The sequence below is a fragment of the Myotis daubentonii genome, chromosome 2 (genome assembly GCF_963259705.1).
Source record: "Myotis daubentonii chromosome 2, mMyoDau2.1, whole genome shotgun sequence".
NCBI classification, from domain to species: Eukaryota; Metazoa; Chordata; class Mammalia; order Chiroptera; family Vespertilionidae; genus Myotis; species Myotis daubentonii.
Genome location: NC_081841.1, coordinates 102,210,424 through 102,236,293, shown reverse-complemented (window position 1 = coordinate 102,236,293; position 25,870 = coordinate 102,210,424). Strand labels below are relative to the sequence as shown.

The following is a 25,870-nucleotide window of genomic DNA, read 5'->3' as shown; positions in this document are numbered from 1 at the left end:
GACTCTGGGCGGCCTTTTCCAGATGCAGAATTCTCGGGGCGGGTCCTGAGGGGGAAGATGGCTGAGCCCCCAAATGGCGCCAGCACCCAAAGATGGGGAGTCAGAGGTTTTAAAGGGCTTTTTCTGGGCGGAGAATTCTCTGTGCAGGTCTGGATTCCAGGAAACTCCAGAGGGGAGAGGCTCTTAGCAAGTGGAGTGTCCATGGTGAAGTGGCCTAAAGGTCAGCTCCCAGGGGAGGGGTATCGGCTCTTTGATCAGACCTAACACAAAAGACGTTTATGAAAGTTCTCCGAGGCCGGCGCAACGTGATGCAACCAGAGGAGGACTTCTCTGATCGCCACACAAACGCGGCACACGAGTTTCCTCCCAAGCTCTGGAGACACAGGGCAGGTGGGTAGCAATTGCCCGCAGAAACCACGCCCTCTGCATTATTTTTGTCGGAGGGATCCATCAGGGGAGCCAGAAAAGCGCTCCTCCCCCGGTCACCTTTCCTTTAAAAGCCCCGCCCCGAAGCCCCGCCCACTACGGAAGGCGACGGTGCCTCCCCACGGGGCCCGTGTGCTTTGGCCGGACCTTGGTCCGCCGGCAGGGAAAGCCAGGGGCGTAGGCGCGGAGTGGCCCAGAGAACCTGAGGCGGAAGGACGGTCTCAGGGCCACCCCTGCGGCGGCGGCACTGCGCTCGGCGTGTCCCCGGAAGGTCAGTGCACCCAGGCTGCCGGCGGAGCGCGGAGAGGCCTCGCAGGCTCCGCCGCGAGGGCGGGGTTGGGTAACGCCGTCTTGGGGCCCTGGCTGCTGCCCGTGCATCCCTGCGCCGGGCCTGCAGTCCCTCAGACATTCAGCCCCGCCATCTCGGCGCACGTACGTGCACGTCTGCGTGCGTCCCTACGCCCCTCCGGGGTGGGCGTGGTCGTCTCTGACGCTCGTGACCCAGTGCGCGCCCCTGGAAGCGCTACTCCCGCGTTCGTACCTGCGCTCTGCGGCTGGCCGGAAGGGCTGGCCACGCAGAAGCCGCTGGGGCGGGTCAAAGTGATAGTGGAATTTCCTTTTCCTCCCACTTGTCATTTAGCAGGCTCAATGGCATGACTTGTGAAAGAAGTAAGTAAGTTTTCTTGCAGAAAAGCCGCGGTTCCCAGTGCATGTTAGGAAAGGCCTCAGCATAAGAAAGGACTAAGTGGCGGGAAATCAACTACTACTTATTGTGCCAGCGCAATACAGCGAAGGATAAATCAGATTCTTTCCCCGCTTCATGGAACTCACCTTCTAGTGAAGGAAAAAGTAATACGATAATAACAAAATTATAATTGTGATAGATGCTGTTTGGGAAAGATAAACTATACTGGAAGCATTTCATGTTCGGCATTCATGTTGAGCTCAACAAACGAATGAGGGTGGGGGGAGGCGGAGTAGGGGAGGTCTGGGTAGGCCTGGGGCGCAAGCAGAAGAATGCTGAGAAAATGGCACTAAGCAACATCTGAGGTTTCCTGAGCCAGGGGATGGGAAGGACATTTAAAGCAAGCATGTCAAACTCGCCGCCCGCAATGAGTATTTTTGGGGCCCAGCCAATATAACTCTGTAAGAAATGTTTTAATAAAAGTTTCATAACTTAATTTTTACAATATCCTGTTATACTGTGCTAGGGTGAGGGACTGCGGCATGGAAGGGTTACAGAATGTTACAGAATGTGCTGGGAGGGGGGGACTGACGTATGGAGGATTGTGTCAGGGTTAGGAACCATAGAAGAAAAATTGCTAAATTGTCTTAGAAAAACAATATATTATGATACGCTCCAGCCAGGTGTGACTCTGTTTACCCCCCCTTTGTTCTTATGAACTTTCCATGAACTTCTAAGGTAACACTGTTTTGCTATAAAGGATCATACTGCACCCTTGATCTCTGCCACATGCTCCGAATCTCCCAGAGGGGGAGATAGGCGCTGTGATCAGCTGGCCAGCTTAATAAAGGCTCTTAAATTTAAATTCTGAGTCGGTGGTCTATCTCGTTGAGCCAACCCATAACAATACATAATATTATAAGTAACAAACTACAACGTTCGCTAATGACATTACTATAATCATGTTGCATTCATTTCCCTTACGTGCCTTATGCACAGGCGCACCATTTCTCTCCACTAATACTAGCAGCGATTGCAACGTCATTAGTCTTGGACTGACTTGTTTAGTGTGCACAACAGGAAATATTTCGCTTTCGGAGAACGAGAAAAATAGGTTTATTTATGTTATGCTTATTTGTGCAGTCATTCAGTGTCTGGTAAGTTACTGTTCAAGAAAATGTATTGATTTTTATTAAAATGTTCTATTATTTTATGTTAACGATTACTCATTTATTTCAGCCCTTTGTATTCAGCATGTCTCTATCAAAATAAACCTATGCTTCTATGAAAATTGAAGCTTTTGTTTTTTGGGGGCCCACATAAACTTAAACCTTGTTTATTTGGCCCGTTTTAGCCTTTGAGTTTGACATGCTTGATTTAAAGAATCTGAAAGGTCAGTGTGGTTTAGACAAAAAGGATGTTTGGTATGAAATGAGATTGGAGAGGTGGGAAGAGCCTTTTGGCCTCACAAGGGGCAGTTTTAAGGTGGGGAGGGCACTAGGTGTGGTGACAGCAATGCAGAGGGGAGTGCTAATTGCAGAATTCAAATGTGGTGTAAGAGTCTAGAAGACTGATGGGAATCCAAACAAGAGGTGGATGGTATCTTAAACTACGGCGGTAGCCCTGGATATGGAGAGAAGTGGATGGATTTGAGTGGTATTAGGTTGTAAAACTGATGAGACTTTGTGTTGGGTTAGCTATGAAAGTGGGAGAGCAGAGTGGAAAAGATGACATGTGGCCCTGGATGGACCAGGATGCTTGTTTCTGGATATGGAGTCCTGGAAGATGAGATGATTATTTAGAAGATTTATGAGAGTAAATCCAACTGGTAAAATTGAGTCTTTAGTTCTGGATTTAAAAGCTTTTTAGAAAACATTTCTTGGTTGGTCATTAGATTTTTTCAATAAAGTAATATTTTTTTTATAGCTAAAAAGTTAAGAAATTGATTCTGGCTGGTGTGGCAAAGTGGTTGGAACATCGGCCAGTGGATCTAAGGGTCTCTGGTTTGATTCCTGGACAAGGGCAGGTACCTGGGTTGCTGGTTCATCCCCTGCCCCGGGTGGGGTGCGCACGGAGCGTGTGCGGAAGGCAACCAGTCAGTCAGTGTCTCTCTCTCACACAGGTATTCTCACACCAGTATCTCTCTCTCTCCCCTTCCTCCTCCCTCCCTACCTTCTACTTTCTCTGGAAAGTAGTGGAGAAAATATTTCCAGGAGAGGATTAACAAAACAAAGAGTTGAGAAATTGGCCAAAGGTATACGATAGCTTTTTGCCAGTGTTGTAAATCATCATTTTAGCTCTTAATCAGTCAACCTAGATATGAAGAGTACTTTGTGCTCCTCATGGAAGAGCAAAACCAGAGCCAAGGGACATCACCCTTCAACAAACCATGAAATACGAAGAACCAAAAAACACCCAACCGGAAAAGCAAAAAGAAAAGAGAATCCAAAAATATGAAGATAGTGTAAGGAGCCTCTGGGACAACTTTAAGCGTACCAACATCCGAATTATAGGGGTACCAGAAGAAGAGAGAGAGCAAGATATTGAAGAAATAATGACAGAAAACTTCCCCTACCTGGTGAAAGAAATAACTTACAAGTCCAGGAAGCACAGAGAACCCCAAACAAAAGGAATCCAAAGAGGACCACACCAAGACATATCATAATTAAAATGCCAAGAGCAAAAGACAAAGAGAGAATCTTAAAAGCAGCAAGAGAAAGACAGTCAGTTACCTACAAGGGAGTACCCATACGACTGTCAGCGGATTTCTCAACAGAAACTTTGCAGGCCAGAAGGGAGTGGCAAGAAATATTCAAAGTGATGAATACCAAGAACCTACAACCAAGATTACTTTATCCAGCAAAGCTATCATTCAGAATTGAAGGTCAGATAAAGAGCTTCACAGAATAGGAAAAGCTAAAGGAGTTCATCACCACCAAACCAGTATTATATGAAATGCTGAAAGGTATCCTTTAAGAAGAGGAAGAAGAAGAAAAAGGTACAGATACAAATTATGAACAACAAATACACAGTTATCAACAAGTGAGTCTAAAAATCAATGAATAAATAATCCGATGAACCGAATAAACTGGGGATTATAATAGAATCAGGGGCATAGAAAGGGAGTGGACTGACTATTCTCGGGGCGGGGAGGGGGTGTGGGGGATGCAGGAAGGGACTGGACAAAAATCGTACACCTGTGGATGAGGACGGTGGGGTGGGTGGGTAAGGGCAGAGGGTGGGGTGGGAACTGGGTGGAGGGGAGCTATGGGGGGGAAAAAGAGGAACAACTGTAATAATCTGAACAATAAAGATTTAATTAAAAAAAAAAAGTTAAGGGTAATCCCAGACATTGTAGCTTAAAATACTTGAACTCACAATATTTATTACTTACTTTCTTTTTCTTTTGTCATCTTTTTTTAGAGGGCAGCCTAACCCAGTAGTTCTTAACAGTAGAGGAGGGAGGAAACACCTTGTGTTGTGAAAAAGCATCCCCTGACGATGCTGGTAGACTTCCTGTTTCTGCTCTAAAATAGACATGTTAACTTTTAACTGTTGGCACAACTAGTGAATTTTTTCCACTCCATAGGCTGTTGATTCTTTTTGTTAAAGAAACTTTTTAATTATGAAAAACATACAGAAAGTGAAAAAACTAATAACTAAACACCCATAAACTAGATTCAGCAACTGAAGTCATGAGACTCTACCCTAAATACTCCAGCATTCATTTCCTAAGACTGACGTTTTCACACCTAAGTAGTAACAGTACTTTCCTGAGAGTATAATCCATCATGAATCTAGGCTATATTCGGATTTTCCCTTTATTCCAATGTCTTTTTTTTAAATTATTCAAACAGTTTTTATTATTCCATTGTCTTTTTAGTTGCTTTTGTTAAACACACTGCATTTTACAATTATGTCTCCTTAGTCCTTTCATTCAAGAATAGCCTCCCCCAACCCTTTCTCTCCCAAAGACACTAACTTTTTTTAAGACACCATGCCAGCTGTCTTGTCTCACACTCTAGATTTGTCTGATTGCTTCCTGTGGTTTAATTTGTTCTGCTCTGAGTCTGGCCCTGGTATTACTTGGAAACTGAAAACTAAGTCTGGAGGTTGGGCTGGATTCAGGTTAACCTTTGGCAGGACTGCTTCACAGACGGTGCCTACAGAAGCCAAGTCACCCTGGAGCTGTGTGCTAGGATATCACGTCGTCCCACTGTCAGGATGCTGAGTTTGACCTTTGGTTATCAGGTGACAACCAGAGTGTTTTTTTCCCATTTCAATTTAGAAGTCATCTTAGGGTCACCCTTTGGCACCACTTGAATACCTTTATTTCCTCACCAGCCTTTTACCTGATAATTTTTGTATCCATCCTTCTCTGAATCAGAGATTTGATTGGCAGTGGCAAAATGGTGGTTTTCAAATTATTTTTACTTCTCCATTTATTAGATGGCATTCTCTTCTGAAGAAGAGCTTTTCTTCATCAGCTGGAGATATTTCTAGTTTTTCCTAAAAAGGTAGGATACATGCTTAGTTCTTTACCATTTTCAAAGTAGGAAGTTAGGGTAATAGTCACATATGGTTATGGCAAATTATCTTTTTTTAAAAAGTAGATTTTTGCATATTTAATTTGTTGAAATGAATTTTAGTCATTGTTTAAGTTATAACACCTGTGGCCAAACTGTAAATGAAATGTATACAAGCAGAATTATAATACTATCAGGGAAATCTGAAAACTGGATGTCTAATGATATAAAGGGATGTTTATTAGTTGGGATAATGTTATTGTAGTTATTTTTAAAAGTACAAAAGACCTTACTTCTTAGAGATGACAAACTAAAGTATGTACTGATGAGGTAAGATTTACTTTGAAATAGTTCATGGATGGGTGGGGACAGGAATAGTTGAGGGTAGAGATGAAACAAGCTTGGCCACATAGTGGTAATGATGGGTGATTAGGTCTCATTATACTGTTCTTTCTGTGAATGTTTCAAAAATTTCCTAATAAAAGCTTTTGTAATTATTTGAGTTTCTGTGGATATTTGCAGTTCAAATTTAATAACACATTTTTCTTTACTTTGTATTTATAATTTTATCTATTAATAGCTTATTTTGAAGGAGTGTGTACATCTTCAACTTTGCTGATCTAAAGCCAAAAATTAACTAGTATTGAAACTTATACAGCAATTAATTTATTAAATGGAAATAAATATTTGTTATGGGGTGGGGCCACAACATTAGTAACAAAGAAACAGAATTTCCGGAGGATGAGGCCCAGAAATCAGGATTTTAAAAAGATTCCCAGGTGATTCTAATGTGCAGCCAAGGTTGAGAACCACTGTTCTAGTGGGTCAGCTTTCCTCATGAAGAGTCCACTTTCCCATAATAGTCCTCTTATATTTTGTGTACCATCAAATATATTGACAAATTGTTAAATGTATTAAACGTTTATGAATTGGCCTGGCTGTTGTGACTCAGTGGTTGAGCATCGACCTATGAATCAAGAGGTCACGGTTCAATTCCTGGTCAGGGCACATGCCCAGGTTATAGGCTCCATCTCCAGTACTGCGCATGTGATTCCAGCTGGCTAATGATTCTCTCTCATCATTAATGTTTCTATCTCATTCTCTCCCTCTCTGAAATCAATAAAAATATTTAAAAAAAAACACACAAAGAAAAATGTTTATGACTTGGTGTTTATGAATCACCAAATATTTTATATACTGCTTCCTCCCAAATAAATCATTCAGATTTTGCTTTTGAAGTTGGCACTACAAGATCCATGGGAAATAGAATCAAATGAAATACTATTTAGTGAAGAAAAATGCACTGTGCAAATATGATTTATTCTAACAATAACATATTGGGGACAGTACTACCATGAGTGTGAACATGGTCACTTGATGGTCCGTATTATTTGTGTAAATGTTCTATACACAGATCCAAAATATTCACAGATGACATAGTTTCCACAGCCTCACACACACACACCCTCCTTGTACCACAATACCAAACCACAAGAACAAATGGTTTAATTTTAATCAACTGTTCTCCCTACTTTTTAGGATGGCTGCTGTTTTTCTAAGGTCAATAATATTACAAACCATAAAGACTGAAAATAACTGTCTTAGAAGATGTTTGGGTAAATACATCGTGCAAAAGATGGCACTAGCACAATTGCCCCTTACTGCTTCTGTCCCAAGACTGTCCTACCTAATTCATGCAAAAGCTTTTAGTACTGTTGAAGACTCCCAGCATGAAAGAAAAAAGAGAAAAAATAATGAAACTGATTTTAGTAACATTGGAAGAAAAATTAGTGAGCGAATCATTCATGTGTTTGATGAGAAGGGCAATGATTTGGGGAACATGCACCGAGCAGACGTGATTCGACTTATGGACGAGCGAGATCTGCGACTTGTGAAAAAGAAGCCCAGCACAGACCCTCCCGAGTACCAGCTCATGACAGGCACACAGATTCACCACGAGCGGCTGAGACTGAGAGAGAGGGAAAAGGCCAGACCTAAGACTGGTAGGTAGTTTGCTCTTTGCCCCTTGAATTCCTTAAGACTATAATCAGCAGTTTAAATTGGGCATTTGCTACGATGCCTGTGACAATGGGTTGAAAAACGAAAATTCAGTTTCACCACTGTTTCCAATGCCTTTTTCATCCCTCATTTCTGTTCCTTTTTAAATTTTCCTTGTATCCTGTGTCGATCACCTTTTTATAACCTATGTTAAATGAGGAAAAACAGGTAAACACCACCAAAATAATAGGAAATCTTTTCCCTTTGCTCTTAGCTTTGTCTCCTAATGCCCAGGCAGGCAGAGTAACTGATGGGTGTAATATAATGAGACTCAGAAGAGATGGTTTTCAAGTTCCTATTCCTCTCCTGAGCCACTCATTTACCCTCCTTTAAAAAAAAAATTTCATCTCAAAGTGGAGGTGTTTGGCTAATTCCCCAGAGGCACTTTTTAAACTCAGAAGTGATTCATAGAGCATCTATGCCTGAGTATTTTGTTACAATACTGGTAGTAACAATCGTTTACATATTTTGCCAATCACCTTACAAGGCATTAATGTTGGTTTTTCATGACTTTTAATTATTACTGATCATTATGAAAGGTTGTTCAATGGAAAAGGCACTGGAGTAGGGGTCAGAAGACTAAGTCCCAGTGAGGTTGTGTGTCTTACGAAAGTCACACATAGTCTGTGGCTCAGTTTGTAACACCACACTTAACATGTTGCGGACCTGTAGTTTTATTGTTAGCTATACCCAGAGGCCAGATAAGTTTCTATTGAACGGGTACAAAAAATGTTTTACATAAATGTTAAAGGCACGCTTTAAAATTAAATACCCATTGCATTTTGAAGTTATTACATGTTCTTACAAGCTAATATCTTTTTAAAGAATTCTCGTGGTTGGCCACAAGCCTTAGAACAGAAAACACGAGAATTCTCGTGATCTGTCCGCAATGTTTAACAAGGATGCTGACTGGAAAACAAATTTTCAAAAGAGGCCAACGAGGAGCATAAGGTCATCAAACTATGTCTATGAAAAAAAATTGACAAGCTGGAGAAGACACCTCTCTGTGTTCAGAGATTGTCAAAGCCATGACTTTGTCCTGATAGGAAACTAGGACCAACTGATTATAGCTTTAAGGAAGCAAGAAGGTGTTAATAAAAGAACTCTTTTTTAGAATTACCTTTATTTTGGAAATTAGAAGCAGAAAAATAAACAACTCTTATCATACAAAATAAACAAGCATTAACATTGTCATACTTCAGATTTCTTAAACAAAACATTACAGAAAAGTTGAAGTCCTGTGCTCCCTTCTCCTGTTCCATCCTTCTTCTCCAAAGGCCCCCACTCACTCGCATGGACTCAGGGTGTAGATCCAGTCCATGTTGTTAAACTCATTACAGATACAGTCACAGTCTATAGAATAATTTTATATGCATAAAATTATAAAGGGCACACTATTGTTTTCAAGATGTTTATATAATAGCTATAGCTAAATATAGTTACCAAGTGACATTTCATCATAAGCATGTACTATAGCTTTGTTAGTCCATTTCCCTGGCCATTGGGCTTGCTTCTAGTTTTCATTATTACAAACAATGATTCTATGCATGTATCAGTATCTCCTTGTGCATGCTCAATTCCTATGGGGCAAATCAGCATGAAGTATGTGAACATTTCTGTCCATTCTCACCCACACTCGGTACTGTCAGACTCTAATTTTTGTCATGCTTATGGGTGAGAAGCCATATCCTGTTTTAATTTGTAGTTCCTTTCACCATTTGAGTTTCCTCTTCTACAAATTGCCTATTCATATTCCTTTTTTCTTTCTTTGATGGTTTATTTTTCTTCCTGATTTATAGGAACCTCTGTTCCATATGAAGCAAAAACTTTATCCTAGATTTTTCACCCCTTATCGAGCTCATAAACATATCCATTCTTTTCTCCTATTTGTATTAAAGTGTTTTTTTCCTACATTAAGATAGTACATATGGGAAGATTTTTGTATGGGTTAAAACCTAACTTTTCCTCCCATATGAAAACTCTCAATTGTCCGAATGCCTTTAATGAGTAGTCTGTTCCTTCCCTGTAAAACGATCTACATATATATATATATATATATATATATATATATATATATATATGCCTTATATGCAAATTGGTCCCCTTGGGAGTTCGACTGGGAGACCGGGAATTTGATCGCTCGCTATGATGGGTGCTGACCACCAGGGGACGGCGCAGAATGAAGGAAAGCCCCGGCTGGCTGCTGGGGAAGGGAGGCCCCAGCCGGCAGCCAGAAGGCCCCAATCAGCCCTAATTGCCAGCCAGGCCTAGGGACCCTACCCATGCATGAATTTCATGCACTGGGCCTCTAGTTTTCTAATAATTGCGATTTCCAAAGTAGATTGAATGAATGAATGCAGGATACAGTCTGGATGATTCCACTGTAGCTAGGAGGGTATCACAGAAGAATAAGATGAGAATAGTATTTCCCAGACGGATCCACACCCAAAAGAAAAACAATAATTAAGTTTACTATAAAGTTAAGCTTGTTCCCTTTAAAGGACCATTCTTTTCATGTTCTTTCATCAAATGATGACAATAAATGGAGACATTTTATACTTAAATGCCCTTGACAGGCAAAAAAAATGGTACCTGTATGTCGGTCTCCTATTTTTAAAAAGTGTTTAATGGTCTGTGAAACTAGTCAGGTGAGAGGACTGTTAGGGCCGCTGTGGCAACCTAAGATTTTCTGAAGTATATGTGGTGAGGTTAGTCTAATAACGGGGTAATAAATGGTCCTAGCACCAAGTCTCACTGTTTCAAACTAGGACCTACTCTGACAAAGGAATTAATTTTTTCTTCAAATATCGGACAACATGATTTGGACACAAAGAGTAAACAGATTCAGCAGTGGATTGAGAAAAAGTATAAAGTTCAAGTTACTATAAAGAAAGCAAAGAATGCAGAAGAGCCAGAAAATAAAATGGTAAGTAAAAACAGTAGTAACTGTTTTTTGTTTGCTGATCTAAATGTAAAAACAAAGTAACAGTAATTCTATTAGTGATAATAGCTTTCCAGTTTGTTTTTCAAAATGCAAGCATACTGTATATACATTACATTTTCCATTGTAGCATATTTTGCCATGTGAAAACATTCTGCATCATAATTTAAAGGCTTTATTACCTTATTTTATGAATTGTAGAATATCTAACATTTAAATAGGAAAACTAGAAACTTTATATTCATTTTTTAAAGTTTGTTTCCTCTTTATAAATGCCTATAAGAAGCATCATATTTAAAGGCAAATTGTCTTCAAGAAAGTGTGTATCTGTTTACAATCCAGGATAAGTTTATGGCATATCTATTTTGCTTTCTTTTTTAGTTAATCCTCACCCAAGGATAATTTTCCATTGATTTTTAGGGAGAGTGGGAGAGAAACATCGACGTGAGAGAAACACATTGATTGGTTGCCTCCTGCACGAACCTGGAATCAAACCCGGGACCCTTTGGTCTGCAGGCTGATGCTCTAGCCACTAAGCAAAATCGGCTAGGGCTCTATTTCGCTGTTAGAGTTAGTTATCAGCTAAAAGGCAGCATCAGCCCAGTGGTGGTCAGCCCTAGTTCCACGTTAGAATCACTTAAGCTAGGTCCCCGACCAACTGACCCAGAATCTCTAGAACCAGTGTATTTTTCTAATGCCCCAAGTGACTGTGAGTGAGTGTTGGAAACTGCACTGGGCTAACAATCTGGGGGATAGGTTGATACTCTGCCAATACCCAAACCCACTGCTTTATACTTGGTTTTGCAAGAAGAGAGAGCTTGGGGCCAAACATAGCCCCTCAGAGCATTGACAGAGTAGGGATTTCTTTAGTGCCTTAGTTTAGTTACATGGAGTTTGTATAACTTCCTGGTTACTGTACAGGTAGGTTTCAATCAGCTTAACTGGACATGATTTAACTAATCACTTGAATAGCAATTCAAGAATTGGGTATTAGAAAATCAAAACACTGGTTTTAAGTTAAACTTTGGCTGTTTTCCCTTCTTAGGAGGAGCTATTTAATCAAATCCTCCAGACTATGCCTGGAATAGCAACATTCTCATCCAGGCCACAACCTGTTAAAGGAGGAAAAGCTGTAATATGTGTTCTTCGTCATTTGAGCGAAAAGGAAGAAATTGCATATAGACAAAGTCAAGAGACCCAGGAAAGAAACCCTTTAAACAAAGAAAATGGAAACGACAAAAAATCAGATATTCTGCATCAGTGATTAAAGAAAAATGTGCTTCTGAGAGAAAATACAGGAATACCTCGTTTTATTGTGCTTCACTTTACGGTGTTTTACAGATGTTGCATTTTCCCCCCAAAATCAAAGGCAAGAGCCTCCTCCACAAGTAAAGGCATTTCAACTTGCTTTATTGCACTACATGTTTTATTGCAGTGGTCTGGAACCACCAATAAGGTCTGCCTGTAACTGAGCTGGCTGGTCTGTGGAAAAAGAATTGGATGTTTAGCTGAGGGTAAGTACCGCAACTGTTGAGAGCACTTTGTCCTCAGTGCAATTCAGCAACTCTCCAGTTTTAGGCAAAGATAAGCCATGCTCTTGTTTCCCTTTAGGAGGAATGTATCCACTGAGACGGGAGGACAAACTCCGTTTTCCACGAGCTTGTTTTACCTTTGGAAACAAGGAAAACAATTAGAATTCAAAATAAAAATTACCTGAATTTTACAATAGTTGTACACCCTGATAGGTACACACACTCCTTTATAAGAAAATAAATCCATCCAATTGCTTTCAATAGTGGTGCAGACTCACACAGTAATGAGAGTCAAAAATATTCTAAATAGATTGCATCTGGCTTCAATCAGCAATTCATGTTTTAAAAACAGCTTGCCTAAGTCGTCTCAACTTACTTTGAGCTTCATTTTCTTTTTGTCAGGGTCATGCACAACAGCATGCCTAGTGAGACTCTGCTGCAATGAAAGAAAGAAAATGTTCTATTTTTAAAACATTGCCATTTGGTACCTATTAACATAAAAACTCCTGAATTATTTAAATAAACAGCTTCTTTCTGTTATGTTCTGTTGAGGGGTGTGGCCTCTACCTACAAGGAGGCCACAAGAGGATTTCTTCCTCAAGTCCTAGACTGAGATCACCGCCTCTTCTAACAACCCAGGTTAGGAATTGATAATCTCGATCTCCTGTAGCTTCTTAGCTCTTCATAAGTAAGAGGTTGGGGAAAACCAGTTCCAAACTAAAGGAAGTTGGTTTAACTGAAGCTATGTCCACAGCATCCCCAAACCAATGGAATATCTGGCCAAAGTCTTGCTGTTCTTGATGATAATGCCAACCACCAGCAGCTCCAAGTTGTGTTGTAACGGTTCAGAGCTATGCTGAACCAGCCTCATTTCTCACTTCAGTCTTCATTGTAATTCATGGTTTAAGTGCTTGTAAGTGCACCAACCAGAGTGAGAGTCTGCAAAACCACACAGGCCCCTCCATTTAGTGTCATGTTCCCAACCTACTAGAATCATACCATGATGTACACTAGATAGATTCCCAAGTTCTATAGTCCCTCACTTCCCTTCTCAATCCCTGCATGATTGTGGTCTAAAAGGGTGGCTCCTAGGTGTTAGCAGCCTAAAAGGATACCTAAAATATCAGCATACTCTTTTGAATAAGCATTTGGTACCATAAGCCACTGGTTCACAAACATAGCCCACATGAGAATCACCTAGATCAGCGGTCGCCAACCTTTCAGACCTCACCAACCACCAGCGGTCCACAGATCACCAGATGGCAACCACTGCTCCAAAGGTTTCCTTAAACCAGCAGTCGCCAACCTTTCGGACCTCAAAGACCACCAGTGGTTTGTGGACCATCAGTTGGCGACTGCTGACCTAGAGGGTTTGTGAAAAAGCATTCCTGGGCCCCTGACCCCCAAGTTTCTGATTCAGCAGGTCTAGAGTAGGGCATGTGGATAGGTATTTTTTGCAAGTTTCCAGGTGACGTTAGTACTCCCAGGCCAGGGCCACACTATGAGAACCACGTGGCATAGGCATATCTGGCTGTACAGCAGACTTTAGCTCAGAGCCACTCCGGTTAAGCAAGAATGGAAGGTCTTAGAGGCCTCTTCACCCGCCTTCCCACTGCAGGCCCTGGGGCACCATCCTGGAACCCAGGGCTCCTAGGAACCCGGCGAGAAGCCTCACCCTGGAAGGACTGCACCTGTGAGAGTGAGTACTTACTTTCATGGCAAAAGTTTTGCCGCAGCCAGCATGTTCACACACAAACGGACGCCTTTCCTCATGAAAGGAGAGAATATGGCTCTGGAGATTGAACACAGTTGTATAGGTTCTACCACAGCCTTCTCTTGGACATCGACACACATCCCTTTCTGGGTTATGTGTTTTCATATGTTGCTTCAGATAATCTTTGCGTTTAAATGTTTTCTGGCATACTTCACATATTATTTTCTCTGACAAAGTAAACAAAAAATTTTAATCAATTTTCCCAGATATTATCACATAGAAAACATTAATATCCAATTATATAACATATTCAATACCTAAAAACCTTATGATTTTACGTAAGTCATAAATTTCAGAGGAAACTAACTCATTTTTATTGCTTAAATATTTGTCTCAAGTCTCCCAAGTTCTTATATTACATAAAGTCACTCTTGCCAAGGAGCAGGGGTCTCTGCAAGGTAACTGTGGGCAAAGGGAGAAAATTAAATAGACCAGTTTCCTTCCTTATCCTCAGTACACTGGGCATTCGTTCCCAAACTGTCCCACAGAACACCGGTACATCCCCAGATTCTTTACTTGCCATAGCCTTTAAAATGCTATATATGCAGAGTAGCTCAGAGAGACCCAGAATAGCTCTTCCTAACCCGGGACCATAGGTCTCTATTCTCATTTGTCAAACAGCTGAAGTGCATAGCTCAGGGGTGGGCAAACTTTTTGACTGGAGGGCCACAATGGGTTCTTAAACTGGACCGGAGGGTCGGAACAAAAGCATGGATGGAGTGTTTGTGTGAACTAATATAAATTCAAAGTAAACATCATTACATAAAAGGATACGGTCTTTTTTTTTTTAGTTTTATTCATTTCAAATGGGCCGGATCCGGCCCGTGGGCCGTAGTTTGCCCACGGCTGGCATAGCTCCTCACAAAACATCTATTATTTTAAGTGCATATTTAATATTTCTCTCTTTAAAAGCACTAAATCAGTTCTAAAGGGGTAAATGGTTATACCAAGCCATTCATGTGTACCTTACCCCCCCCCCTTTTTTTCTTTTCCTTTATTGATTTTTAAAGAGAGGAAGGAAGAGGGATAAAGAGATAGAAACATCAACAAGAGAGAAACATCATCAATCGGATGCCTCCTGCATGCCCCCTACTGGGGATTGAGCTTGCTTCGAAACCGGGCATGTGCCCTGACCAGGAATGGAACCAGTGACCTCCTGGTGCATAGGCTGATGCTCAACTGCTGAACCACACCAGACAGGCTGCCTTACCTTTATGGGTTTCTCTCACATGTTTCAGGAGCTCTGTCCATGTTTTTGCCACAAAGGAACAATCTTTTTGACATTTATAGCCTATTAAAAAAAGATAGGTGTGTTACCTTTTATGAATATTCAGTGTAAACATCAATCAAAATTAAAAAGGAAACCTACATGTATAGTAATGTTTCTTCTACCTCCCAATAGTATTCTATTCTGTTAGTCTCACGAGGTGACAGTAAAAACTGATGTTGTATTTTACAGTGAAACCAAACAGTTGCATATCAGGGTACTTCATGTAGGATATGAGCTTAGCAGACTATCATAAGGAAGAATGGACATATGAGCTTAGCAGACTTCATCAGGGTACTTCATGTAGGATACGAGCTTAGCAGACTTCTTTCCCTTTCCTGATGTTTGCAGTAGGCGGACTCTACTGCACATGGATGCCCAACTGCTTTAGTTCCCCCACCTCCATGGCTCATGGCCCTTCCACCCTCCCTGCCTTATGCTAGCCTCTCTTTTTCCTCAGCAAAAAAGGTGGTCCTTTGTCCTTGGCAAAACACCAACACTAGATCTCAGCAGTTATATGCCCACCCCTGCTTCCTCTAGTCTTACCATCTTGTAAGTTTCATATGGCAAAAAAGAAGCAGGGTACAGCTAAGGAAGAAAATAAACTAGAATAACCAGAGAAAAAGACTATGAACAAAAACTGACATTTTGTAAAGCACTAGAATTGGATTAATCAGTCAATGTAACAGCCACCCTGAATTTTACCCAACTAAATAACAGAAACGAATGGGGCTATCACTCTCTTGTTAAAAAAAAAAAAAAAAAAAAATCCCATAAAGTCTAGGGCTTGGGAAGTTGGAATATAGATATCAAAAATCCTATATGGAAACATAATAGAGACAAGTAGTCAGTTTAATCAAGTCTTTTTCAAAAAAGTTCCAATCTGATTGCTCTGAAAACTCCAAACCATTTTCTAAACCTTTTGAGCGCTCCTAGGAGAAGAGTGACACAGGAAGTAAGTAGATGGGGTTAAAAACTACTATGAAGAAGCAACATCTTGGCTGGAGCACCTGCCTATCACAAGACAGCACAACCAGGCACTTGTTCTGAACAATACAATATGGACTTAGAACAGTGACAGCGGAGTGGAAGAATGGACACAGCACACAGCACCTCTTTGGTCAAGAGTATAAAACCTGAACAAGCAGAATGGTGCCCCGCCTAGTTCTAAGTTCCTCAGTAGGATCATGGAATAGAGTAGAAAGCAGCAAGTACTCAAAGACTTACACACATACACGCTATGGTTGGTGTGTTAGTAAAGTGAATACTATAAAGGACCACGTACGCACCCTCATGGACCTTCCCGTGTCTCTTCAGCCTGCTGGGTGAAGCAAAGTGTTTCCCGCAGCCTTCATGGGTGCACCTGGGTTAACAAGACAGCAAGCATCAGCCAGTCCGTTTTCATAGAGAACTCCACCTAGGGTAAATAGTATTTTGTCCTATTTCTCCAACCAAAGTCTCCTCTTCCCACAACCAAACCAGTCATATAAATGAGACCCTCTCATAGTTAAAATTCAAATTACCTGACCAAACTTGGAGCAAAACGGAGAAAAACGTTACATTACATTTTTTAGCTTATATGATCAAATTAAACACTTTTTAAAAAATATGCTTTTTTATTTATTTCAGTGAGGAAGGGAAAGAGAGAGAGCTAGAAACATCAATGATGAGAATCATTGATTGGCTGCCTCCTGCACGCCCCTTACTGGGCATCGAGCCTGCAACCCGGGCATGTGCCCTTGAGCGGAATCGAACCCAGGACCCTTCAGTCCGCAGGTCGATGCTTTATCCACTAAGCCAAATCAGCTAGGGCTCAAATTAAACACTTTTATCTTTATACTTCTGAAAATATACTCTGTGTTTTCATGGTTACAAAAAAGATGGTTTAGGTCAACATTTAAACCATTCCAAATCATTTCTATCTAGTTTTTCCAACAATGCTGCATGGGATTGGTGTGAAAAGCAAACACAGCTGTAGCTTCACAGCCGCTGGTGAGCAATGAAAAGGACATGCCATTTTGGCGTTACTGCCACCAGCAGCACCAGAAGAAGCAGACCTGAAGCACTGTGCCGGCAGCAGCCCCCAGGCAAAAGGCAGCCCTGTGTGAGCGGAGGAAGGCTCCGCCAGCACAGCAGTGCCCAGAGTCCATGCTCTTCAAGAGTGACCATCTGTGCAGGCAGGCGGATTCCTCAATGCCCTTGGCACATCTATTCTACTGTTTCCTGTCACGCTTTCTTCTTCCCCACGAAACCCTCTCTAATGCAGGCTAAGCCACACTGCTTTTGTTTTTTAGGAAAAGAATAGCTAGGGTCTTCATAATGACATGTCATATTATTGAACAGGCTCTATTTGAATAGATAAGTCGTTTATTAATCTTTCTTCTCTTCAACCTTAACCACAATTGTACTAATCTCACAAAGTATTCTGAAGCATATTAAATATTTCTTTTAGAGAAAAAAGCAAAATTGAACTTTTGGCATAGCCCAAAATATAAAGGGGCGTACGTACACTCTACATGGTACAAAAAATATTGACTAATAAACTGTTTCAGAACATTTGTACCCAACCTTTACATTTCAGCTTATTCCCACCTGAAATGTGCGATGTGGATTTCCCCCGGTAGAGTACCTACTTGAACAGTGGCTCATTGGTGTGCTGGCACTGATGGGTTTTCAGCTGCTGATGTTTCCTAAAGGTCTTCTTACAACCTTCAAAAGTACACTGTTCAGTAAAGGTTTGTTAGTCTTGAAAAAAATCAAAGAACAGTTCATAACAATATTCAAGATAAAAATATTGTGGAGATTATAAACTTGCTACTTTCACCCATTTAGTTACGGTAAAATTCTTTGTCAAGAAACTTTAAAGACAGACATTTTTTCATTTGGGGTAATCTACCAATAATATACTTTAATTAGCACAATGCTTGCTTTCAAAATAAAACAATTATTATGATAGCATATGCAGGCTAAATCCAGATATTTGACAGACAAAATTTGGATGATGAAATTTTTAGAAACAGACAATAAACATAAAAATATTCAGAGAATTTAAGCATAGAATATCATTCTTACTTACCACATATTGTTTTTGTTGATTTTCGTGTTTGTGTTCAAAATGTTTCTTCAAGTTTGATTTTGTGTTGAATTTTTGATCACAGCCACTAGCTGCACAACTGAGAAATTGCAAACCCAAATATTAACAAACCACGGGAAGAAAATTTTAAGATTTCATAAAAGCTAATTATTCCAAAGTATCATATAAAATAGTCTTTAACAAATTCCAAAGTGTAAACTACACCATGTAGACCTCTCTGTTTTGATGTGATTATCATGTAACAAGATGTACTTCATGCAAAGCTTCTGAAATTAAGCACACGGCATCAGACTCCTGTGTAGACTGGGCAGAGGGAGGTGAAAAACATTAATTCCAAAGGCCTAGACCCTGTTTAGGCTTAAATGATGTTTAAGTCAAATTGTTCTCAGTCTAGAGTGTGATAACCTAAATTTTGCTTGAAGTGTCACTGTAAACTGCCTTTCCAAAAAGACTTCCCCCCAAAACAAAAAACTGATTTCAGCTTGTAGTTCAGAGATAACACAGAACTATACACCGTTATGCCCTGTGGCATAGCACCAGGCTGCTCAAGTTCTCTTAATGAGCATTTCTGTATCTTCGCCCTGAATTACTTAAATTCTTTGTGAAGTCTATTTTTAAAATATGTGATCTGTTTGTGATGAGTTTTCATCAGCCTGATGGATGAGGCAGGACTTCCTTTATAAGCCCTAATCATAGCTATCATTCACTGATAAACAATGACTAACACTCATATGAAGCACTGTGCTATCCACAGGGCCAGGTGGAGAAGGACAGAGACTAACTGTGCAGTGACCACGAGAGATACGCCCAGAAGCCCACTGGAAACGCACAGAGGGAGCATTGTGGCAGAAACCACCTGAAGTTCCAACAAGTGTTCTTGACCTCAGGAACAGAATGCTGAGTTTCAGCTGAGTAAATGGCCAACATAAAGAGAGCGTTTTCCAGCATCCCTTGCAATTAGGGGTGGCACCAGGCTAAGTTCTGGTCCATGTTGTTTAAATCCCACAAAGTGTCTAAAAAGGGGCACACCTCTTCTGCACCTCCCTCCATCCTGGTGGCGGCAATGCTTATGTGACAGCTGGAGCTCCAACAGGTATCTTGGACAATGACGCTGAAGCCACAAGATGAGGATGGCGGAGAGTTAGAAGGGGCTCAGATCCTAATGATTACAGATCATCCAGGGACTGTTAACTGTGTGTTTCAGTTATGCAAGAGAAAAAGAGACTATTTTGTTTAAGCCTCTATAGTGCTGGGTTTTCTGTCATTCTTGACTTTAAGCCTGACCCAGGCATCTAACCTCACACAGGTGTGGGGCAGGATAGGGCCAGGAAAAGTTCTGACTAGAGCCAAACAGCAGGCACAGGGCCACTGAAGGCACTGACAATGTTAGCAGGGTAAACAGGAGGAGGCTGCTGGTCAGTGAAGCATAGCTGGATCATAATTTCATGTCTGAAACTCAAGCAAATGAGTCAAGATAAGCCCAAAATGGCCAAATCACAAAGGCCATTTATATGACATACTAAGAACCTGGACTTCATTATGTAGGCAGTGCTTAAAAACCACTGCACTATTTTAAGAAGGAAAGCAACCTGGAGGCTGATGTGGGAGAGGGCCAGTGATGCCAGTGAGGAGTAGGGCCTAAAATAAGATAGTGGCAGCTGGAGCAGGAGAGAGGGACTTGAGGGATCGGGAACAGGGCCTGATGACCTATGTGCTGGAGAGGAGAGCAGAACGAGGCGTCCAAAGGAGTTGCCTTATCTTTGCTGTGAATCACTGGATAGACAGTGATGCCACCCACCTATCAAGAACAAGGGAGGAGAAGGCCAAGGAGAAAGCCAAGCTCAGAATGGACTTAGTGAATTTAGAAACCACAAAGACAGCTAAATAACACTGTCCAGCCAGCAGCTGGCTATGGGGACCTGGAGCTAACGAGAGAGTGGTCTGGGCTAGAGGGAAAGCTGGGAGATACATTGTTCCAGCAGGAGTAATCCTCACTTTTCTCATTCTTCCTGTGCATCTGCACCCAGACCCACTTTTTCCTTTCATTGTATGTAACAGTGGGACCCGGATACATAATGTTTCCTTCCACCCCTGCCCCTACTCACCCAGTATTCTCCACGGACTCCCAAGGCGAGTGACATTTTTAGTTTTATGTAACTTTCAGCATTTCTTATACATATACAAGCAAATATAACTATAGGTTCTTCCTGTCTACTCCCCTCCCTTTTTATACACAAAAAGGTAGCCCTTTATTTGCTTGGCTTTTCACTTAATATGCCTTAGAGATTTCCCTAGTTTCATAGAGAACGTCTGCATTAATTTTTCTAGCTGTATAGTATTCCACTATGGTGACACACTTTAACCCTCCTAATGGGCACATGGGTTGATTCCAATGCTTTACTACTATTAATAATGCTGCACATGACCGTGTACATGCCTTCAACATAGGAACAAGTGTATTTGTAGAATAAATTCCCCAAAGTGAAACTTCTAGGACAAAGACTATATTCCAGCCCTATTTTCCAAATCACCTTAGTTATTCTTTGCTGGTATAGTTGAACTATATTTTGAAATAATAAGCTTCACTTAGTGTCACTGATTTTGAGGACATTGTGTGCTTGAACAGGGACTAAAACAGCATTTGCTGTCCTCAGCACTTTGCCTCTTTCCCTCTGGCTGGTGCGCCGTCAGAGGGAGAGGAGATGGCCTTCCATAAGGAACACAACAGTGAAGGCTGTCCTGTGTCACAGCTCACTTTCTTCAGACTGTGTGGACCTTAGTGACACGGGACCCTTCGCATTCATCAGCTTAGAACTAATAGAAATCAACTCAGGTCATTAGAAAACTCCACTGCTCCAAGAACTGTCTCATAGAACAAAATTATGATCTTAAATCCTAACATCTGCAAAACCTGCCATATAGCTATTTCCTGATATAGTCTCCAACACATAGTTCTGAACAGCTATTAGATTTATTTTTTTATTTTGTTTCCAAGAAAAATTTAATGTTTTCCTGGAACATGTGTAATGGTTCTAAGTGTGGTTGCCTGACCAGCAGCATCAATATCACCCAGGAACTTGCAAGAAATGCAAATTCTCAGGCCCCACCCTAGACCTACTGAATGAGATGCTCTGGGGTGGGGTTTAGCAAGCTGTTTTAAGAGTCTCCAAGTGATTCTGATGCACCCTAAATTTGAGGTCCACTGCTTAAAGAAATATGGATTTAAAAGAAAAACTGTATCTTCATCCTTTCAGATAAATAAATAGCAACTCCAAGAAGAATAAAATTTAAAACTGGTATGATAGAGGTGCAGAGGCTTAACCCAAAGAAATACAAGATGAACTCTTAAAAGCTTGACTTCTTCATGCTTCTACCTCTTATCCCAGCAGCTTCTCAATTCAGAAAGACCCTGACAATGGAGAGTCAGTAACCTGCCAAGCAATCATTTTCCATCTGGTCTAAACTGGGTGTGTTTCATGTTTGATTTCCCATTTAGTGGACACTTTAAAGGAGATGAGAGGATGCAAATGCAAGAGAACTTCAGATTAACTTGTTCCTGAAGTTATTAACACAAATTACCGACAAAACCCCTACTCCATTCCACACATTTAAAACCTGGTCTCCTCTTATGTCAGGAGATGCAAATGAAGCTTCACATTCTCTTGATCTTGAGGTAACAATCAGTTTTCTTACCAGGCCAATGTACCATACAACCATTTCAGAGCTTCAACCCAGTTCTCTACTTACACAAAAGGCTTTTCTCCAGTGTGAAGCAGGGCATGGCGGCTCAGGTGGTAGTCCCTGACGAAGGCTTTGCCACACCCTTCATAGTCACAAACAAATGGTCTCTAGCAGGGAGGAAAGAAAAAAAAAAATGTGTCAATTCTGCCCACATTAGTAACTCCAGTATTATTTAAAAGCCTCAAATGTCTAGTAGGCAAGGCCATGGGCTCTGTCTCCACAGATGGTTTTCACTAAGTATTGAGCAGCTGCTACACCAAGTCAGACAAGGTTGTCCTGCATGAAGTTACACATCAATGTCATCACTTCTCAACAAAGTCACTGCAGCAGACCTTGCTCTATGAATAGCATATGCAATAAGCAGGCAGCCCTCAGTTGGTTAATCTGCTCCTAACCTGACACCTGGCTTTAAGTGCAACCCCCTCTTAAGATTACTTGCCTATAAGCATGGCCTATGTACACAGATCTCCACCACAGCATGTGTATACCCATCCACAGGCTAGGGAAGAATGTGCAGGTTCTGGCTAATTCTGGACAAGCCCAGTGTCTGTGCTAAGGAACAGATCCACAGAACTTTGCAAAACTGTCATGGATTAGGCTCAACCAGTATTTGTCAAATTAACGTGTGAGATTTGGGACAACAAAGATGACTTCAAGTTTTCCTGTATGAAGGAAGCTGGTGATCCCAATAGCCAAAATATGACACACGTCTTAAAGGTAAAGTTTAATTTGGACATACTGGTTGTACAGCTCAGATTAGGAGGGATAGGATGGGTAAGAGGAAGATCAGGAGGCAAAGGATCATGACTGTTACGAGTGAACCCAGTCACTGGGTAGGCCTGCCAAGAGAAGAGTAGAGGCAGAAGATAAGCCAGTGAAAAGGGTCCGAGGAAGAGGACTGGAGGAGAAGGTCCCAAGAAGGAAATGGTCAGCCTCTAAATGCTGGAGATGGTAAGGAGAATGGGTGTCATTAGGGGAGTGGCCCCTAAGTTCGGTAGGTGCTAGAAGCAAAGGCAGTGACTGCAGGCCTCTAACTTAAGAAATTAAGGGCCTTGCCAAAACCGGTTTGGCTCAGTGGATGGAGCGTTGGCCTGCGGACTGAAACGTCCCAGGTTCAATTCCGGTCAAGGGCATGTACCTGGGTTGCGGGCATATCCCCAGTGGGAGATGTGCAGGAGACAGCTGATCAATGTTTCTCTCTCATCGATGTTTCTAACTCTCTATCTCTCTCCCTTACACTCTGTAAAAAATCAATAAAATATATATTTTAAAAAAAGAAAGAAAGAAAGAAATTAAGGGCCTTTAGCTGAGGCAGTGCGAAGCCAGGCTCTGCCAAAAACTAGGAAATTGGGCAGATTCCTTGGCCTCCGTGAGCCCCACTTCCTTCAGCTGTCTTCCTCCAAAATAGTCCCATTGCCCTCCAAGTAAAACCCACACTCCAAACCCATCTGTAGCTGGCCTACAAATGATCCTGGTTCTCCGGGCTTCTCGTAGCGTCCCACCCAGGAACACTGGCCTGCCTTCCCCACCCCCACCCGCAGCACCACACGCTCTCCCTGCAGTTCTCTTGGCCCAGACGGTTTTCCCCTGAACTGGCTGCATGGCTGGATCCTTTCCTTCCCAATCAGGACAAGAGGCCTTTCCTAAGCACCCTCCAGCAGCCCTCGACATACTGCGTCTCACGCCTACCTATTCCTTTATCTGTCTGTCCTGCTTAAAGCATAAGGCCGGTGACCACGGAAGCCTTGCCTGTTTTGTTCACTGACCTCTCTCTCCAAGGCTAGGCTGGTACTGTGTTTTGAAAGAATGACTGCACGCTGCTTGCTAAACCTCCAGTACTTGCAGATTATCGTCCTCACAAGTTCTGGGAGAGAGGTGCTTAAAGCAGGTGCCTGCGGAATGAGTCGTGCAGTCTTTACAGATGACCGGGAGGTGGTGATTGGCCAAGACTCAGGGTGAAAGAAGGGGAAAGTTTGCTCTGCAAACCCCGGAGCCCACGAAAAGGATACCTGGGTGCTGGAACGTCTTGTCTACCTCCTCAGCTCCTTCCCTAACCTAGGGCAGGTTGACTAGCTTCTGCGGCCCACATGCCAACGCTGAACACGTCCGGCAAAGCCAGGGCAGCGCCCACGCGCGCGGGTCCACCCGGCGGGCCATGTCACCAGTCCCCGGGCCTGACGCCCGGTCCCTCGGGCCCCGCCTTCGGACCTTTACCTCCCCCGTGTGCTTGCACAGGTGCGCGTCTAACTTCCAGGCCTTGTTGTAACTGGCGCTGCAATCCGGGAAGGAGCAGATGAACCTCCTAGGGAGCGCGGGGAGCGGCGGGGCGGGGCTCTCGCCGGCCCTGACGAACGCGTCGGCGACGGTCAGCGATAAAACGGCCGCGGCCACCGACGCCGGCGGCTCCAGGGCGCCCAGGGCCGGGCGCTCAGCCACGTGCCGAGCCACGTGCGGGAACGGAGGGCGCGGCGCGCGCCCGGCCAAGCGCCCGCGGCTCCCGGAGAACCTCCGCCGGCCTCGGCGCACTTCCGGGAGGGCGGCACCTTCCCAGCCCCGAGGGGCGGGACCGGGGCGCAGGCGCGTGCAGCAGGCTCCGCCCCCGCGGGCGCCAGGTTCGCGCCCGGAAAGCCCGGCTGCGTCCCTCCTGTTCTAGGCTTCCTCCTCCATCTGTTCTCAGCCGACTGTGCGGCACGGATCAAATGCGACGTGTTTCCCATCCGCCACCACCCTATTCAAAGCACTAACCTTGCAAAATGTAAACTATCCTGTCCTTACCACGTGACCAGTTTGTCCTCTTTAAGGATTCATTGCCTTGCCTGCCATCACCATGCTGCCTCGGTAAGCCCCAGCACAGTGCCTCCTAAACTTGGCTGCAGGCTAGAAGCACATGGAGATCTTTTAAAACTCCTAACCCCGGACCAATTAAATTACAATTTCTGGTGGTGGGAAACCAGCACCAGCACTTCAGAAACTCCCTGGGTGACTCCACTGCGGAAAGGTTTGGGAACCCCTTCCTTAGGGCCTTGCTGCTCAGCGTGGGATCTGTGGACCCTCAGCATCATTAGGAACACCTCCCGTCTACTTGAATCAGAGAGATCGCCGGTGGTTTGACGACATTAACATTTGAAAAGCACTAGACTGCAGTGGTTCTCAACCTTCCTAATGCCGCGACCCTTTAATACAGTTTCTCATGTGGTGGTGACCCCCAATTTCATTGTACAAATTGAACATAATTAAAGCATAGTGATTAACCACAAAAACAATATGTAATAATATGTTTTCCGATGGTCTTAGGCGATCCCTGTGAAAGGGTCGTTCCACCCCCAAAGGGTCGTTCCACCCCCAAAGGGTCGCGACCCACAGGTTGAGAACCGCTGCACTAGAGGCTTAAATGATGTTGTATATCTTGATTTATGGAGACCACGTGTTTATTGTCCTTGAGTGAGAATAACATGATGGATGGCCTGATGTTCCGCCAGGTCTGTATTTTTCACCGCCTGCATCATTCCAAATCATTATGCAAGCCCTTGTCTGAGTCCGATGAACAGGTTCCAACAGAGACCAAGTCAGTGTCCAGCAGTCAGCCCTGACCGAGACTCTTACATCATGCTCAGTCCTGAGCCTCAGTCTTCACATCTTTAAGGTGGAGATGATGCTAATAACACCTGTCACATGAGGACTGAGAGGGTGTCTGGGACATGCGTCCACTTGTTGCTCTCCTCACTGGCCCCTCCAGCCCTCTCCAGGGTACAAGTCCACACACATTCCTCCTACGGCTCCGGAAGTCTTACATAGTTTCGCTTGTGTTGAATATTTCCTCACCTTT

General features: G+C 42.8%; 2 protein-coding genes across 3 annotated transcripts; one reads left to right on the top strand and one right to left on the bottom strand.

The window, feature by feature from the left end:
• The first annotated feature begins 342 nt into the window (after positions 1-342).
• MTIF3 (mitochondrial translational initiation factor 3) lies at positions 343-13,166 on the top strand. 2 transcript variants are annotated; one of them, XM_059684067.1, is made up of 4 exons: positions 343-697; positions 7,177-7,640; positions 10,464-10,621; positions 11,682-13,166. In XM_059684067.1, exons 2-4 carry the CDS (start codon positions 7,178-7,180, stop codon positions 11,898-11,900), a joined length of 840 nt encoding a protein of 279 aa, XP_059540050.1. In that variant the 5' UTR covers positions 343-697; position 7,177; the 3' UTR covers positions 11,901-13,166. The 2 variants fall into 2 exon arrangements, with proteins under 2 accessions (XP_059540050.1, XP_059540051.1); XM_059684068.1 differs by lacking the exon at positions 343-697 and adding an exon at positions 5,573-5,628.
• Positions 11,930-25,652, bottom strand: GTF3A (general transcription factor IIIA). Its single transcript, XM_059681186.1, has 10 exons — positions 25,648-25,652; positions 24,259-24,688; positions 22,051-22,151; positions 18,286-18,382; positions 17,843-17,931; positions 16,499-16,572; positions 15,153-15,233; positions 13,880-14,109; positions 12,545-12,604; positions 11,930-12,305 (listed from the first exon to the last, which is right to left on the bottom strand). Exons 1-10 carry the CDS (start codon positions 25,650-25,652, stop codon positions 12,141-12,143), a joined length of 1,332 nt encoding a protein of 443 aa, XP_059537169.1. The 3' UTR covers positions 11,930-12,140.
• Between the last annotated feature and the right edge of the window lie 218 nt (positions 25,653-25,870).